The sequence below is a fragment of the Pelophylax lessonae genome, assembly GCF_965119305.1.
Source record: "Pelophylax lessonae genome assembly, chromosome: 2".
NCBI lineage: Eukaryota > Metazoa > Chordata > Amphibia > Anura > Ranidae > Pelophylax > Pelophylax lessonae.
Window position 1 is genome coordinate 740892238 of NC_138769.1, and position 17653 is coordinate 740909890.

General features: G+C 50.3%; 1 protein-coding gene across 1 annotated transcript; it reads right to left on the bottom strand.

Annotated features, from left to right (window-relative positions):
• Nucleotides 1-4140: 4140 nt before the first annotated feature.
• On the bottom strand, nt 4141-17318 carry IL18BP (interleukin 18 binding protein; the record flags this gene model as incomplete). The annotated part of the gene is made up of 5 exons (XM_082248295.1): nt 17255-17318; nt 16755-16808; nt 16429-16491; nt 5765-5894; nt 4141-4366 (listed from the first exon to the last, which is right to left on the bottom strand). Coding segments are annotated over exons 1-5 (495 nt in total), but the record flags the coding sequence as incomplete, so codon positions are not given.
• Between the last annotated feature and the right edge of the window lie 335 nt (nt 17319-17653).

Here is a 17653-nt window from a genome sequence, read left to right on the forward strand (position 1 = left end):
TTGGGTTTGTATATAGAGACAGTCCCTGTTATATATACAGTCCTTGTTATATAGAGACGGTCCTTGTTCTGTAGAAACAGTTCTTGTTGTATAGAGGTAGTCATTGTTCTGAGGTTTATATGTGTCTGTGGGTCTCTGTCTTATGGCACAGCAATCAAAGCACATTTTACAGGTAAGCCTGGGTTTTGATTAGCTATGCCCCATACGCCTCTCCCGTCTGTTTACGCAATTTGGCCACCCCCACTGTTTGCAGCCGCACGCATAATGCACCACATTACTTCTCACCTTTCGTTTCACATGGGCACCCCTACCCACAGCCCGGGGACCCCTGCAGCACCCCCAACAGGGAGATCATGTGTGAATAGAGCAGGTGATCAGTGCAGCAGTGTGGCAAGTAACACTTCATCTGGGTGGCAAGTAACACTTCATCTGGGTGGCAAGTAACACTGCATCTGGTGGCAGGCTATGGGTGGCAAGTGACACTGCATCTGGTGGCTGGCTCTGGGTGGCAATTAACAGTGCATCTGGTGGCAGGCTATGGGTGGCAAGTAACAGTGCATCTGGTGGCAGGCTGTGGGTGGCAAGTGACACTGCATCTGGTAAAAGGCTATGGGTGGCAAGTGACACTGTATCTGGTGGCAGGCTATTGGTGGCAAGTAACAGTGCATCTGGTGGCAGGCTATGGGTGGCAAGTAACAGTGCATCTGGTGGCAGGCTATGGGTGGCAAGTGACACTGCATCTAGTGGCAGGCTATGGGTGGCAAGTGACACTGCATCTGGTGGCAGGCTATGGGTGGCAAGTGACAATGCATCTAGTGGCAGGCTATCGGTGGCAAGTGACACTGCATCTGGTGACAGGCTGTGGGTGGCAAGTGACACTGCATCTGGTGAAAGGCTATGGGTGGAAAGTGACACTGTATCTGGTGGCAGGCTATGGGTGGCAAGTAACAGTGCATCTGGTGGCAGGCTATGGGTGGCAAGTAACAGTGCATCTGGTGGCAGGCTATGGGTGGCAAGTAACACTGCATCTGGGCAGGCTATGGGTGGCGAGTGACACTGCTTCTGGGCAGGCTATGAGTGGCAAGTGACACTGCATCTGGGCAGGTTATGGGTGGCAAGTAATACTGCATGTGGGCGGGCTATGGATAGCAAATAACACTGCATCTGGGCAGGCTATGGGTGGAAAATGACACTGCATCTGGGCAGGCTATAGGTGGCAAGTGACACTGCATCTGGGCAGGCTATGAGTGGCAAGCAACAGTGCATTTTGTGGCAGGTTATGGGTGGCAAGTAACACTGCGTCTGGGCAGGATATGGATAGCAATTAACACTGCATCAGGGCAGGCTATGGGTGGCAAGTGACACTAAATCTGGTGGCAGACTGCGGGTGGCAAGTAACACTGCATCTGTTGGCAGGTTATTGGTGGCAAGTAACACTGCAGGTGGGCAGGCTATGGGTAGCAAGTAACACTGCATCTGGTGGCAGGTTATGGGTGGCAAGTAGCACTGCATCTGGGCAGGATATGGGTGGCAAGTGACACTGCATCTGGTGACAGGGTGTGGGTGGCAAGTGACACTGCATCTGAGCAGGCAATTGGTGGCAAATAACACTGCATCTGGTGGCAGGCTATGGGTGGCAAGTAACACTGCATCTGAGCAGGCAATTGGTGGCAAATAACACTGCATCTGGTGGCAGGCTATGGGTGGCAAGTAACACTGCATGTGGTGGCAGGCTATGGGTAGCAAGTAACACTGTTTCTGGTGGCAGGTTATGGGTGGCAAGTGACACTGCATCTGCTGGCAAGATGTGGGTGGCAAGTGACACTGCATCTGAGTAGGCTATGGGTGGCAAGTAACACTGCATCTGGTGGCATGCTATGAGTGGCAAGTAACACTGCATCTGGTGACAGGCTATGGGTGGCAAGTAACACTGCATCTGGTGGCAAGTAACGCTGTATCTGGTGACAGGCTATGGGTGGCAAGCGACACTTCATCTGTTGGCAGGCTATGGGTGGCAAGTAACACTGCATCTGGTGGCAGGCTATGGGTGGCAAGTAACACTGCATCTGGTGACAGGCTATGGGTGGCAAGTGACATTGCATTTGGTGGTAGGCTATGGGTGGCAAGTAACACTGCATTTGGTGGTAGGCTATGGGTGGCAAGTGACACTGCATCTGTTAGCAGGCTATGGGTGACAAGTAACACTGCATCTGTTGGCAGGATATGAGTGGCAAGTGACACTTGCCACCCATAGCCTGTCACCAGATGCAGTGTTACTTGCCACTCATATCCTGCCAACAGATGCAGTGTTACTTGCCAGCCGTAGCCTGCCAACAGATGCAGTGTCGCTTGCCACCCATAGCCTGTCACCAGATGCAATGTTACTTGCCACCCATAGCCTGTCAGCAAATGCAGTGTTACTTGCCACCCATAGCCTGTCACCAGATGCAGTAACACTGCATTTGGTGGTAGGCTATGGGTGGCAAGTGACACTGCATCTGTTGGCAGGATATGAGTGGCAAGTGACACTTGCCACCCATAGCCTGTCACCAGATGCAGTGTTACTTGCCACTCATATCCTGCCAACAGATGCAGTGTTACTTGCCAGCCATAGCCTGCCAACAGATGCAGTGTCGCTTGCCACCCATAGCCTGTCACCAGATGCAATGTTACTTGCCACCCATAGCCTGTCAGCAAATGCAGTGTTACTTGCCACCCATAGCCTGTCACCAGCTGCAGTAACACTGCATTTGGTGACAGGCTATGGGTGGCAAGTAACATTGCATCTGGTGGCAAGTAACGCTGCATCTGGTGGCAAGTAACGCTGCATCTGGTGACAGGCTATGGGTGGCAAGCGACACTGCATCTGTTGGCAGGCTATGGCTGGCAAGTAACACTGCATCTGGTGGCACTTACCTGTCCTGGAATCCTGCCATGTTACCATTGGCTGTCGGGTGCTGCCACCACCATTGCCTGTAAGGGACCCCTGCAGTAAAGCCTTGCCTCTTCAAGGCCAGTTCAAGGGAGGAGGAGGGGGTGGAACTGCTGACATACCTCGCTGTGGCTACGGCAAGGTCTGACAATGTACCATTGTTGTACTTTCTTTAATGTAAGTTTATTTTTCTTCATTTTCTATAATAACCATTTATTTTAAACCTAGTGTAAAGAAATTATGTGACGAACGCATGTAGTGTGGGCAGTGCAATATGTAGGTGGGGCTTTGTGTGGGTTTGGCTTGGGTGAGGACACAGGGGGGGCCCCATGATCTCCTATTGCCCAGGTGCCTCCTGAGTTGTCAGTCCGCCCCTGGAATGGGGACATACTCCAGGAGATGGTCAGAGACTATCAGCATGCTAGAGGTTAATATAGACTTTAAATATACTTCTGGAGATGGTCAGGACCTGTGTTTGGTACTGGAGATGGTCAGAGCCTGCAGACTACAGGAGATGGACAGAGCCTTCGAGCAATCCACTGAAGATGGTCAGAGGGTGATATGGAGTAAACATTTTTTTCATTATTAGAAGATTGACAACACCAATGAGATTTCAGTCCCTTTATATTGATTTAAAAAAACATTAAATACAGTCCAGGAGTAAAGTTCTAGTCCTTTTACAGTATAACTGTCCCATAGAATACGGGCTGCTGAACACTTTTACAATGTTGGTTCCATGTGGTGATTGATAGTATAGAACTCCATAGATGTTCCTACAGAAGAACGATGGAAGACTTGTAATGTTCTATCACTTGTGTCCAGGGCCGTCTTTAACACAGGGCAAAAGGGGCATCTGCCCCGGGCCCATTCATTATTGTGGGGCCCAAGGCAGCTTCCCCTTGAGACCGCACTGCTTGCAAATAGTTCATAAGTGAATTCAGGGGGCCCAAGAAAATCTTTGCCCATGGTCCAATCAATAATAAAGACGGCCCTGTTTGTGTCCGTATTACAGTCCAGTTACTGAACTACCACTGAATTCTCTGAATCCTAAAGGCCTTAGAAAACACTAATGTGTACTCCAATGAAGAACTAAACTCCAAATCCTGCAGTGCAGAGTGGTGGTTCCTCACAGGGGGTTTTGGTGGCCACTGAGTCATATGCTTTTGGCATTTGAAAATCCCAGTACATTAATTTCTCTTTGTTTTTGTTCCATTTTTGCTCCTCTTGACCCTCTTTTTCTTATTGTGCTTTTTATGTTCTTTTGTCTTTTGAGTGGTCGCCTCCTCGGCTTTTGGTGTGAGTGTGATGTTCTTGGTGTCCACCCCGGCCGGGTCCTGGATGATGCAGGTGAAAGTCCGTGTGAAGTCATCGGGTTGAGTTGATGTGAACACAAGAGCCTTGGTCACCTCATAGGACGTGCCATCATTAATGATGCTGCAAGAAATTGGAGCCAATCAGAGCATGTCTTCAGACAATGTCCCCCCCCCAATACCTGGAGAAAATGCTACCCCATGCTCCTCCCAGTTCTGGCCAGGTGTTCATTTAGCAGATACTACATGAGTAAACTTCCAGGTCTCCAGATGTGTGAGCAGCACTAGAGGGAAACTGGAGCCACATCTTCTCCAGGGAAACTACTCCTAGACCACCTAACTCTTCTATAGCCTAATCCCCTAACACCATGGCAGAATTGAGTTTGTGCCCATCAGAGCTGCTGTTCCACACACTCACTCTCTTCCCAAATCAACCACTGAAATAAATTCAGAGGAACTGTTACTTTTCTGGCAGTCTGAACTAGGGATCGACCGATTATCGGCAAAGCCGATATGCACTTTCCCCGATATATCGGAATCAGCCACCAAGGTGGCCGATATTGTCGATATTTCGGAAAGTGTTTGTACCGGAGTAATGCCTGCAGCTAGAGGCATCACCCCGGTATCGGCGTCCATAGCCGACGGTCGGCTGTCTTGACATGACAACCGATGCGGCAGAGATTACAAGGAGCGGGAGGGGACATCCCCCCCCCCTTTCCTCCCGCCGCCTTCCGCGGCGCGTCCAGGTCTCCCGTCCCACCAAGAGACCCGGACAACCAGCCTGCACAGCCGCCGAAGACCCGGTCAAAGCCACATTCGGCTCTGATCGGGTCTCCATGCAAAAACCCGGAAGTGATGTCATGACATCACTTCCGGGTACTCGGCGCCAGATTAAAAAAAACGACCGCATTCAAAACAGCCAAACTTGGCGTTTTGAATGCTTTTAAATGCAGAGGAGGGGTTTGGGGTTTTTTTTGACCCCCAGATCCCTCCACAAGAAAAAAAAAATGCAATTTCCAAAATATCTGTATCGGTATTGGCAACAAAAAAATTATATCGGTCGATCGCTAGTCTGAACAGCCAGATAGACTGCCACTGAGAGAGAAACCACAAAGCCCGTTCACCATTACCAAGGAGGAAGCAGAGCCTGCGCATGTAATGTACAAACTAATCTCCCCCCCGAGACAAACACAACATTAAAGTAAACCTTTATTATTATAATAAATACACTACCATTGCTGACCTCTTCTGTTAAAAATGCCATTTCCCTTTTGCCATCCTGATCCAAATGGGAGTCACAGACCTGGAACAAGCTTGCTAGCTGCATGCTTGTTCTGGATAAAGGAAACTGGCATTATCAGAAGGAGACCAGCAATGGAAGCCCCCATATTACCTTTGGAGACAATGTTGGGTCAGCCATTTTCAGGCAGCAGAATGCACATACAGGTGAAACAATGCTACACTGAGTACAAAACATTGAAACGTGCTGATTGTGCTTTACAGAAAGGGAGCCGTTCCTCACCTGTCCTCCTCCTCCTTCACCCGTCCATCCAGGTACGTGTCTTCAATGAAGCTTTTATTGACCAACCAGTAGACCATGTAGAATTTTTGAAATGTTGTGCGTGCCGTACAAGCTATTCTAATGCTGTCACCTGGTCAGGGGTGGAAAAGATGACAACCAATCAGAACTCAGACTGATATTCTTTCCTTTCATTTTTGTGATGGCAGATTTTGTAAGACTGCTCCCTCGTGCCCACCATTGGAGAACCTAACATCGCCTTACATCGTCCTGTATTCATATTCAAGTGGTAATCGCTGTGGTTGGTCGATACTCAGGACCAGAAACTAATCAGCAGTGAAGAACATACAGATCACCAGTTCAGTTTTATTTTACCTTGCCAGCCTGATATTATTAAAGGGCAATGTCCGCTATGGTCTTCTCCTCCACTGGGCTAGAAGACATAGACTAGGGATGAGTCAATGCACCAAACTTGACTTCGCTGTGAAAATTACACCATTGGGTTATTGTTAGTTGGAGTTACATAGTTACATAGTAGGTGAGGTTGAATAAAGACAATAGTCCATCCAGTTCAACCTGTGTAGGTGTGTGTGGCTGTAATCATCTCACATAGCCCTGAATGTCCTGATCCTTGAGATGTACGTCTAAGAGTTCCTTTAGGGAAAGTGACTCTAGTGTTCCCTTCCCCCCCAGCAACTACATTAAAGTGTATGAAGGGAGGGGTGGAGGAGCTGGGCCAGCACAGAGAGGAATTATATACTCCCAAAAGAGGAGAGGGCTGTAACATGCAAGGAGGGAGGGGTTGTGCTAGGGAATTGACTCTTCCCTGAATTGTCCAATGTTTTAGCAAATTTACCCATTTTGCTTACATTGTACGAACCTGACAGCCAGGGCCGGTGCTTCCACTAGGAAAACTAGGCAGCCGCCTAGTGCGCATTGCCACTTAGGGGCGCAGCCACGAGTCAGCAATCTCTCTCCATCATGAATGATCCTTGGGAGCTGAGGGGAGGTGCGGCAGTGGAGGAGGAAGAAGGAACAGAGGAAGATGCCAGGTGTCTGGGGCAATGGCGGAACTACCAGGCCCTGGATTTCCACCATTGTTGGGGGGGCCCCAAGAGGCAGGAAGGGAGCCCACCGGAGCTGAGTGGCCTAAACCCCGAGCAGGACATGATTCTCTACACTGAGCTAATGGGCAGCCATTCATTTCCCTGGGTCAGTATTAAGCAGGGAGAGGAGGAGAGCTAAACCTGAGCTGGAGCTCGTCTGGTTTACAACTGACTGAGCGACCACCTCACCGAGAATAGCCTCCTTGATCCCCTCCAGTCTGGATTTCGGCCTCAACACTCCACAGAAACTGCTCTCCTAAAACTAACAAACGATCTACTAACGGCCAAAACCAATGGACACTATTCTGTACTCCTACTCCTGGACCTTTCTGCTGCCTTTGATACGGTTAATCACCCTCTCCTCCTCAAAAAAACTCTATTCCTTTGGGCCCCGTGACTGTACTCTTCACTGGTTATCTTCCTACTTATCCAACCGCACCTTTAGCGTTTCTTACAATTCTACTTCTTCCTCCCCTCTTTCTTTCTCTGTTGGGGTCCCCCAAGGTTCTGTTCTTGGACCTCTCCTATTTTCAATCTACACCTCCTCTCTGGTTCAGCTGATAGCCTCCCATGGCTTCCAATACCATCTCTACGCTGACGATACCCAAATCTACCTATCCACCAATCAGCCCTCTCCCTCAGTCTCCTCACGTATCACTAATTTACTATCAGATATATCGGTCTGGATGTCTCACCACTTCCTCAAATTCAATCCATCCAAAACCAAACTTATAATTTTTCCTCCACCACCACCTTCCCCCGATCTCTCTGTCAAAATCGATGGCACAACTATCAGCCCATCCCCGCATACCAAGGTCATAGGGGTAGTCCTGGACTCTGAACTCTCCTTCAAGCCCCATGTCCAATCACTGTCCAAATCTTGCTGCCTCAACCTCCGTAACCTCTCCAAAAATACGCCCCTTTCTAACCAATGACACAACAAAGCTCCTAGTTCACTCCCTGATCATCTCGCGCCTCGACTACTGCAATTCCCTTCTTATTGGCTTACCTCTACATAGGCTCCTCCCTCCTTCAATCCACCATGAATGCTGCTGCCAGACTCATCCACCTTACCAATCGCTCAGTGTCCGCTACTCCTCTCTGCCAAGCCCTCCACTGGCTTCTGCTCACCCAACAAATTAAATTCAAAATACTAACATCTTACAAAGCCATCCACAGCTTAGCCCCCAGCTACATCACCAGCCTCGTCTCAAAATACCAACCTAATCGCTATCTTCGTTCCTCTCAAAACCTCCTGCTCTCTAGCCCCCTCGTCACCTCCTCCCATGTTCACCTCCAGGACTTTTCCAGAGCCTCTCCAATCCTATGGAACTCCTTACCCCAATCTGTCTGATTATCTTCTACTCTATTAGCTTTTAGATGATCCCTGAAAACCCTCCTCTTTAGAGAAGCCTATCCTACCCATCCCTGAAAACCCTCCTCTTCAGAGAAGCCTATCCTACCCATCCCTGAAAACCCTCCTCTTCAGAGAAGCCTATCCTACCCACACCTAACAACTGTACTTCCATTTTCCCCATCAGCTCATCCCCCACAGTTATTACCTTTTGTTTCACTTGACTCTTCTTCTAGATTGTAAGCTCTAACGAGCAGGGCCCTCCGATTCCTCCTGTATTGAATTGTATTGTAACTGTATTGTCTTCCCTCATATTGTAAAGCGCTGCGCAAATTGTTGGCGCTATATAAATCCTGTATAATAATAATATTGTGTTCACTAAGACGCACATCCAAGAGTCTTTTAAAACTATCAATACTTCCTGCTAACGCCACCAATTGTGGAAGAGAGTTCCACATTCTTACCACCCTGACAGTGAAAAATCCCCTACGCAGCTTAAGATTAAACCGTTTCTCCTCCAATCTCATTGCGTGGCCACGTGTCCCCTTACACTCCCTGAGACTGAACAATTTTCTTCCTCACCGTTGAGATATTTGTTTATCACTATCATATCCCCTCTCAAGCATCTCTTCTCCAGAGAGAATACGTTTATTGTTCGTAGTCGTTCCTCGTAATTGAGGTCCTCCAGTCCAGTTAATAATTTTGTTGCCCTTCTCTGGACTCTCTCCAGTTCCAGCACATCCTTCCTGAGGACTGGTGACCAGAACTGGTTGATTGCATTTTTGTGCCCTAAAATTAACTATAGTGTATGTTTTTAGCATTTCCTAGAGCTTTGTGCTAATATCGTATAACATTAAAAAAAAAAAGGAACTACCACTATTTTATTCTCTAGGGTGTCTGCTTTCAGAAAATATATCATGTTTTGGGGGTTTATCAGAGGCATAACTAGAACCTTCAGGACCCCAGTGCAAGAAACCATAAGGGCTCCTCCAGACCCCTAGCCGGGGGCCCTTCCCTTCAAGTCTGGGGCTCTTCCCACTGATCCTGGGGCCCTTTACTCTCATTGCGGGGCCCTTTATTACGGTCCTGCAGCAGGACCCTTTCACAAGTTCTGCAGTGGGCCTCCTTCCTGCCATCTTGGGGCCTCCCCATGGTGGTGGAATCCCAGGGCCCGGTCGCAAGTGTAACCTTTGCTATCCTGGAAGTTCCCCCACTGGTGTTAGTAGTTTTTATTTTTTGGTATTTTAATTGTATTATTTTTTATCATTTTATTTATTTATTTATTTTTTGCAATGTCACTGACTATGACTCTGTCCATTCAGAAAAGGAAGGAGCTGGTAAATTACATATTTACCGACCCCTTCCTGGTTCTCTATTGTGATACATCCCCTGCAGTAGCCGGCAGGAGAGGGGAGTGAGCACAGTAGTGGGGTGGGGGGGGGGGAGCACACAGGGGCCCAGAGACAGCAGAACACAAGTGAACTGGATAGGAGGGGGGGGGGCAGCATACAGAGGAACCAATCTCCTCCATTTTCCTCCTGCTGCAGCCGGCAAGAGAGGAATGGGAGCACAGTAGGCGGGGGGGGGGGGGGGGGGGGACAGCAGAACACAAATGAACTGGATAGGAGGAATGGCGGGGGCAGCATACAGAGGATCCAATCTCCTCCATTTTCCTCCTGCAGGTACAGGAGGAAAAAGGAGGACAGTGATTTCTCTACATGCTGCCCCCGCCGCCCCTCCTATCCAGGTGTACAGGGGAGCCACACAGGCCCCCTGGAGCATGGGGCCCGGTTGCAATTGCAACCCCTGCAACCCCTGTAGTTACACCCCTGGGGTTTATGCAAACTTCAGGCCTAAAACGGTCTGCATGCCAACACAGTCAGATTAGGAACGCCCACTCCTTCGGACTGACCACTACCGATTAAGCCATATTGAAATTTGCATAACTCCTTCCAAGAACCAATCCACTGCTTACATCAGGACTGAGGGTCCTTGAGAGGAGTACCGAGGCAGGGTGCTGCAATGTTCTCAGGACCCTGCCAACCTCTACCACCAGCCACGATGAGCGCCATCGGCGGGTTTAAAATAGGGAATATAAGGAGAACAGAAAAACGGAATTTTTGTAAAATCTTACCTGTAAAATTCCTTTCTCTGAGTCCTCCGACAGTCGCCGCCTCTTCATATTCGTGACATATGGGGTATTAGACTTTGCTCCGAAGGAGTAGCTAGGCAACAGAATATGTTAACATTAAAGCTTTTAACATATCCCACCCTCAAGGGGTGGTCCCCTCAGTCAATACTCTCCTACTTCCTGCAACCATATCTCAGTTTCAGTGGAATAGCAGTAGAGTATACAACCAAACCCCAAAAGAGGGGCGGCGACTGTCAGAGGACTCAGAGAAAGGAATTTTACAGGTAAGATTTTACAAAAATTCCGTTTTCTCTTACGTCCTCCGACAGTCGCCGCCTCTTCATATTCGTCACATATGGGGACGTCCCAAAGCAGTGCAAACATGAGGGGCGGGAAACGCATCCGCGCCGAAAGGCAACGCAGTCTCCGCATCAAAGAAAGGAACCTTACCAAAGGAAGGAAACCAGCTGGGCTACAGGAAAAACAAGTGCTCAACAGGAGCAACAACCCAGGAAAAGACAAACAACCAGGGGATAAAAAACTTATCCCAACAGCCAGAGGTCCCCAACAAGGGACCCTAGGGAATTGCCGCACTAAGAACCTTGCGGCCAAAGGAAACATCCGCCGATGCCTGAACATCTACTTTGTAGAATTTTGTGAAAGTGTGCACGGTCGACCAAGTCGCCGCCTTACACACCTGGGCTACAGAAGCCCCATGACGACAGGCCCAAGACGTACTCAGAGATCTAGTAGAGTGCGCCTTCACAGGCACAGGGGGAACCTTCCCCTGCAAAGCATAGGCCTGTTCAATGGTCTGCCTGATCCATTTGGCGATGGTAGAGGCCGACGCCGCCATGCCCTTCCGAGGACCCTCTGGAAGAACAAACTAGGAGTCCGTCTTTCGAAAAGACTCAGTCGATTTAAGGTAAACCCTTATCGCCCGAACAACATCCAAAGAATGTAATCGCACCTCCTTTGGATGTTTAGGCTTCGCGCACAGCGAAGGCAAGACAATATCCTCATTAAGATGGAATTCCGAAACTCGCTTCGGAAGAAAAGAAGGATTAGGTCGCAAGACCACCTTATCCAAATGAACAACCAGATACGGAGACTTGCAGGACAAAGCCGCCAGCTCCGACACTCTGCGAGCCGAAGTGATCGCAACCAAAAAGGCGACCTTTTTGGACAACATAGACAACGAGATCTCCCTGATCTGTTCAAAAAGAGCACGTTGAAACACAGATAGAACGAGATTCAAGTCCCAAGGGGGCAGAGGATCCCTCCTAGGAGGAACCAGAGGCCGCACTCCCTGAACAAAAGTGCCAACCAAGGAGTTGGAAGCCACGGGACGTTGAAACAGAACGGCCAGCGCAGACACCTGACCCTTTATCGTAGCCAGCGCCAAACGCTGATCGACACCCGTTTGAAGGAAGGACAGCACTCAGGAAACCGAGTACGTGCGGGGTGAAAACCCCCTGGACTCACACCAGGCAAAATAGGCCTTCCAAGTACGGTAATAAACCTTCCCCGAGGAAGACTTCCTCGCGTTGATCAAGGTATGAACGACCTCTGGGGAGAGACCCTTCTCCTTCAGGACCTCGGTCTCAACAGCCAGGCCGTCAAAGCCAGCGACTGTAAAGCAGGATGGAATATCGGTCCTTGAGACAGGAGATCGTCTCGAAGAGGCAGACGCCACGGGGCGTCGACCGCCAGATTCACGAGGTCTGCGTACCAGGACCGGCGAGGCCAGTCCGGAGCCACAAGAATCACCGTGCTGCGTTCCGAGTGTAACCTGCGAAGGAACCTGGACAGCAACTGAATCGGTGGAAACGCGTACATCAGCCTGTACTGATGCCACGGGGCCACTAACGCGTCCGACGCGTCTGCCCGAGGGTCGCGCGTCCTTGCCACGAACCTTCTCACCTTGTTGTTGAGACGAGACGCGAACAGGTCCACATCTGGAAGACCCCACTTCGCGCACAACGTCTGGAAGACAGCCGGGTGGAGAGACCATTCCCCCTGATCCAGGGTCTGGCGACTCAGATAGTCCGCCTGCCAGTTCTCCACCCCCGGAATGTGAACCGCCGTTATCGCCGGGACATGAGTCTCGGCCCAAGTCAGAATGTCGGCCACTTCTCGAGCCGCTCGGGCACTCCTTGTGCCCCCTTGGTGGTTGATGCAGGCCACCGCCGTGGCATTGTCCGTCTGCACCCGAACCGGGCAGCCCTGCAGCCGGTCCGTCCAGCGATGAAGACAGAGATTTATCGCACGCAATTCCAGAATGTTGATCGGAAGGGAGGACTCCCCCTCCGACCAAGTCCCCTGGGCGGACAGAACGCCCAGAACACCACCCCAGCCCGACAGGCTGGCATCCGTGGTGATTACCGTCCACGAGATAGGACGAAACGACTTGCCCCCGGACACCAACGGGGACTGGAGCCACCACAGAAGGTCTCTTCTGGTGCGATGACTCAACGAGATTTGAAGATCCAGAGATTGAGGTCGCCCGTCCCACATGGACAGGATCTCCGCTTGGAGACCCCGCGTGTGAAACTGGGCGAAGGGAATCGCCTCGAAGGCGGAGACCATCAATCCCAGACATCTCATGCACGTCCGCAGAGATGAGTGCGGAACGTCCCTGAGGGACCTGACTTCCTCCTGAAGCGTTCTGAGTTTGTCTTCCGGCAGGAAGACCTTCGCCTGCACCGAGTCCAGAATCATTCCCAGGTAGGGAAGACGAACCGACGGACTCAGTGTCGACTTTGGAAAATTTATCGTCCAACCAAACTCCTGCAGAGTTTGCATCGTGACAGACAGGTCCTTCTCCAGACCCTGGCTGGTCGCAGACCGAACCAGAATGTCGTCCAGATACCCCAGGACAGAAATGCCCTGGGCCCTCAATAATGCCAGAACCGGTGCAAGCACCTTGGTGAAGACCCGCGGAGCCGAGGCGAGACCAAAAGGCAACGCCACGAACTGGTAGTGATCCTCCGCAATGGCAAATCGAAGGTACCTCTGGTGACCCTCGAAAATGGGGATGTGAAGATACGCATCCTTCAAATCGATGGAGGCCATGAATTCCCCCGGAACCAGGGCAGCCACCACCGACCGCAGGGATTCCATGCGGAACTTGCGAACCCGCACAGAGCGGTTCAGAGCCTTCAAGTCCAGAATTGGACGAACCTTGCCCTCCTTTCTGGGCACGGTGAACAGATTGGAATAAAACCCCCGAAATCTGTCCCGATGAGGCACCGGAACTACCACTCCCTGAGCCCTAAGGTCCCTCACCGCCAGGTGCAGGTCCCGTAAACGCTCCGGAGACAGTTGAAGATTTGAGGGAAAAAATCTGCTCTCCGGCCGAGAGAGAAACTCGATCTTGTAACCAGATCGAACGATCTCCTGAACCCATCTGTCCCGCACGCGGGCCAACCAGGGCCGAAGAAAACCAAACAAGCGTCCCCCCACCCCAAAACTGGGTGTGGGCGCCCCTTCAGGCCGCACTGTTATGGGCTGCGGATCCGGATTGACCGGACTTCTGTTTTCCAGACCAGGGCTTCTTCTGAGAGCCTTGACCCTTGAACGGTTTGCCCTTGTAGTGCGACCGAAAGGCACGAAAGGACCCCTGAGGGGGCCGAAAATTAGCATGCTTCTTCCCAGAAGCCCCCTTAGCCTTGGGGAAATGGGGCAAGAGAGTACTCTTACCTCCGGTGATCTCCTTAATCAATACATCCAAGGACTCCCCAAAAAGGCGAGACCCATCATAGGGCAGATTGGCTAAGGTCTTACGTGAAGACTGGTCCACCGACCAACATTTCAACCAAACCAGGCGGCGAGACAACACCGCCACGCTGTGCACACGTGCAGCCAACGGGACTAGGTCCAAGTCCGCATCACACAGATACATGACACCCTGGTGGATTTGATCCACCATATCCAGGGTCGCCGGCGAGGCCGAATCGGCCACTAAGACGCGCCTAAGCATCTGCGTCCAACTTGCGACCGCCTGGGCCGCCATGAGAGAGGCAAACAGAGCCTTAAGCATAGAACCCGTAACAGAATAAGTATGACGGGCAAGAGACTCCAATCTCCTATCCGTGGCATCACGGAACACAGGGGAATCCTCTGCAGGAATCGCAGTGGATTTGTTTAAAACCGCAATTGCGTGATCCACTGGGGGTGGCACACACCACCTTTCATCAGTGGAAGGCGAGAAAGGATAACGCAGCTTGAACCTACTTGGTACAGCAAAAGGTTTGCGCAGATTGCGCCATTGTTCCTTAACAGCGCGCTGAAAATCATCATTGCAGGGAAAAACCTGCGGCGTCCTGCGTTTTCTCTGCGTCCCATAAGCCGCCAAGGCAGCGGGGGGACACACTTCATCCTGCAAATGCAGCGTTTGCTTTATGGAAGCAATCAAATCATCCATGATTGCAAGCTCTTCAGGCGAGCCAGGGGGAGAATTATCAACCCCTTCAACTTCAGCCTCCACCTCGGACCCCACTAGATCCAGGGAGGAGCGGGACCCTGATAAGGAGGCCCCCGCCATAACAGCCCCAGCACCTTCACCCTCAGAGTCAGAGGAAAGAGAAACTCTGGGTCTTTTAGTAGATTGAGCAGCCACCAGCATCTGCACCTGAGCAGCAAGGCCAGCCACAATAGTGGCTAAATCCCCCCCCTGGGGGGGAAACAGCGGTCCCCTGGCTTTCCACCAAGGCGGTAGGAAATTTGCCCTCCTGAGAATCCATTGCCCCTATAACAAATGCCGGATAATAAAGGGTTAACTGCCCCTTTAACAAGCGCGGCGAGCGCAGCCCACCGCACCACACACAAGCACAATGAGACCCCCACAGGGACAATAAAACTGACACAGGCAATGGATAGGAAGGATATAATCTGAGGAGACCCTCGCCGCTGCTGCTGCCTCGATCGGTGTTCCTGGAGAAGAGGAAGTGATGCTGCCAGGGCGCTCTATGAAAGCCTATGGGAGGCTACAAGAAAATGGCCGCCATGCATGTAGAACATGCGGCCGGAGCGAGTGTAGGCAAAATGGCGCCGTTTGGCGCCGAAACCGCCGCTCCACAGCACAGTAATACACACATGTCATCCATGTATAAAGAAACATGTGAGATCGCTGCAGCGATCGCTGTATAGTGCCCAAACATGCCACAAAACATGCCCCACAGCACACAGCTTCACACACTGACAAGGCTGACACACACAGTGTCACACAGCTCCCCCCCCCCCCCCTTGCAGCCCACAGCATGCAGCCGAGAGACAGGGAGACAAAAAGTGAGAACAGAGGCAGGTTACACAGTCCCAGACTGACACCCCCCCAGACAGACAGGTCCCCACATAGATACACTTACCTTACAGTGGCGTGGGGGACTCGCACAGGCGAACAAGCCGCTGCACATGAGGCAGGGAGAGTCGCATACAAGACGCACAGAATGGGGGTTAAGAAACCGCACAGCATCCAGTGAGGTAGCCACCTCACCAATCATCCCTGCACCGAACAGGGATGGGTCGTTCACTGTGCCAGGAGCGTTACCTGGCTGAACGCTCGATGGCAGGCTGGGAAGCCACTGACCCACGACCTGCGACCAGGGGGATCAGCCCGAGACCCAGCCCGCATGATCCTCTTCATCCGAAGAACTAACTAATGCTGACAAAAGAACAGCTAAGTAAAGGTAGAGAGAAAACTCAAACAAAAAATCAAAAAAGAAGAAAGAGTCTGGGGCACAAAGCCCCAGCACAGAGAGAGCCAGCCACTCCTGACAAGCTAGACATTGAAACTGAGATATGGTTGCAGGAAGTAGGAGGGTATTGACTGAGGGGACCACCCCTTGAGGGTGGGATATGTTAAAAGCTTTAATGTTAACATATTCTGTTGCCTAGCTACTCCTTCGGAGCAAAGTCTAATACCCCATATGTGACGAATATGAAGAGGCGGCGACTGTCGGAGGACGTAAGAGAAAGTTTTATTTAGAAATGTCGTTCACGTGCTGATGAGGGGGGGGAGGGAGGAGCCAGGGAAGCTAAAATATAAGCAGATTAAGCTTCGAAATGAAATATTTACCTTCTATGGTGCTGATTGTGTCATCTGTGGGGTGGAGGATCTTCGGAGGATCTATAACTGCAACTAGAAAAATCCAGAGAGAGAGATCAGAGATCTGATTTACACGCAATGTTTCCGACTCCCACACAAATCATATTGCAGCAACCAAACTACCCATAATAATATTAATACAATTCATTTTTTCACAACGGATTGAGTAACAATGTATCAATCAGCTTCACAAAAAAAAAAAAAAAAAAAGAACATTGTATAAAAAATGTATAAATTATAGAAGCTAGAAATAAACGGATTGAGGTTTTCAATGGATATAGACTTGTAGTTCTTACCGGTCATGGTGATGAAGAGTCCACCGATGAGTACCGAGAATAAACCCCACTGACCTGAAAGAGATTGTGATACGGAGGTGACCTCACTGGTGTCAGCACTGCATGATCTAAATTGAACCACTCCGGAATTTGATCATCACAGCATGAGATAACCCCCCCCCCCCCCCCAGCAGACAGCCTCATTGAAATTGTCGTGGAATCATTGTCCTTAGCAACGGCAAGAGGTCTTTGTTACTAAAGGGTCAGGAATGAATTCTGCCATAAGGTCTCGGCAATCAGAGAATTCCCAACAAAGCATGGAATGCCTCCGAACGAGAGTCACCCAACAAACTTCCCAACACAGATACAATGTAACATTTATACAGCATAGAATACCTCCAACAACGGTCACCCAACAAACTTCCCAACCTCTGCTATCCCACCGACATGAACAAGCTAGTGAAGCTAATCCCCGTTATACGATCCAGGATCCTGTATGAAGTGTCAGCTCTGTGTCTTACCTCTGTGAGTGCTGCGTGTCATTGTGTCTGTGGGATTTCTGCTCTCTCGGGTTTTATACCTCCCAGCACGTTGTTTGTGTTGAGTAATTATGAAACTGAAACTTACTGTTACAAAACCTCTTAACCACTTAAGCCCCGGAAGATTTTACCCCCTTCCTGACCAGGCCCTATTTTGCGATTCGGCACTGCGTGACTTTAACGGACAATTGCGCGGTCGTGCGACGCTGTACCTAAACGTCCTTTTTTCCCCCACAAACAGAGCTTTCTTTTGGTGGTATTTGATCACCTGTGCGATTTATTGATCATGCGCTATAAACAAAAAAAAGAGCATCAATTTTGCAAAAATAACAATATTTTTCACATTTTTTTATATGAAATTCCCCCCAAAAAAATGTAAAA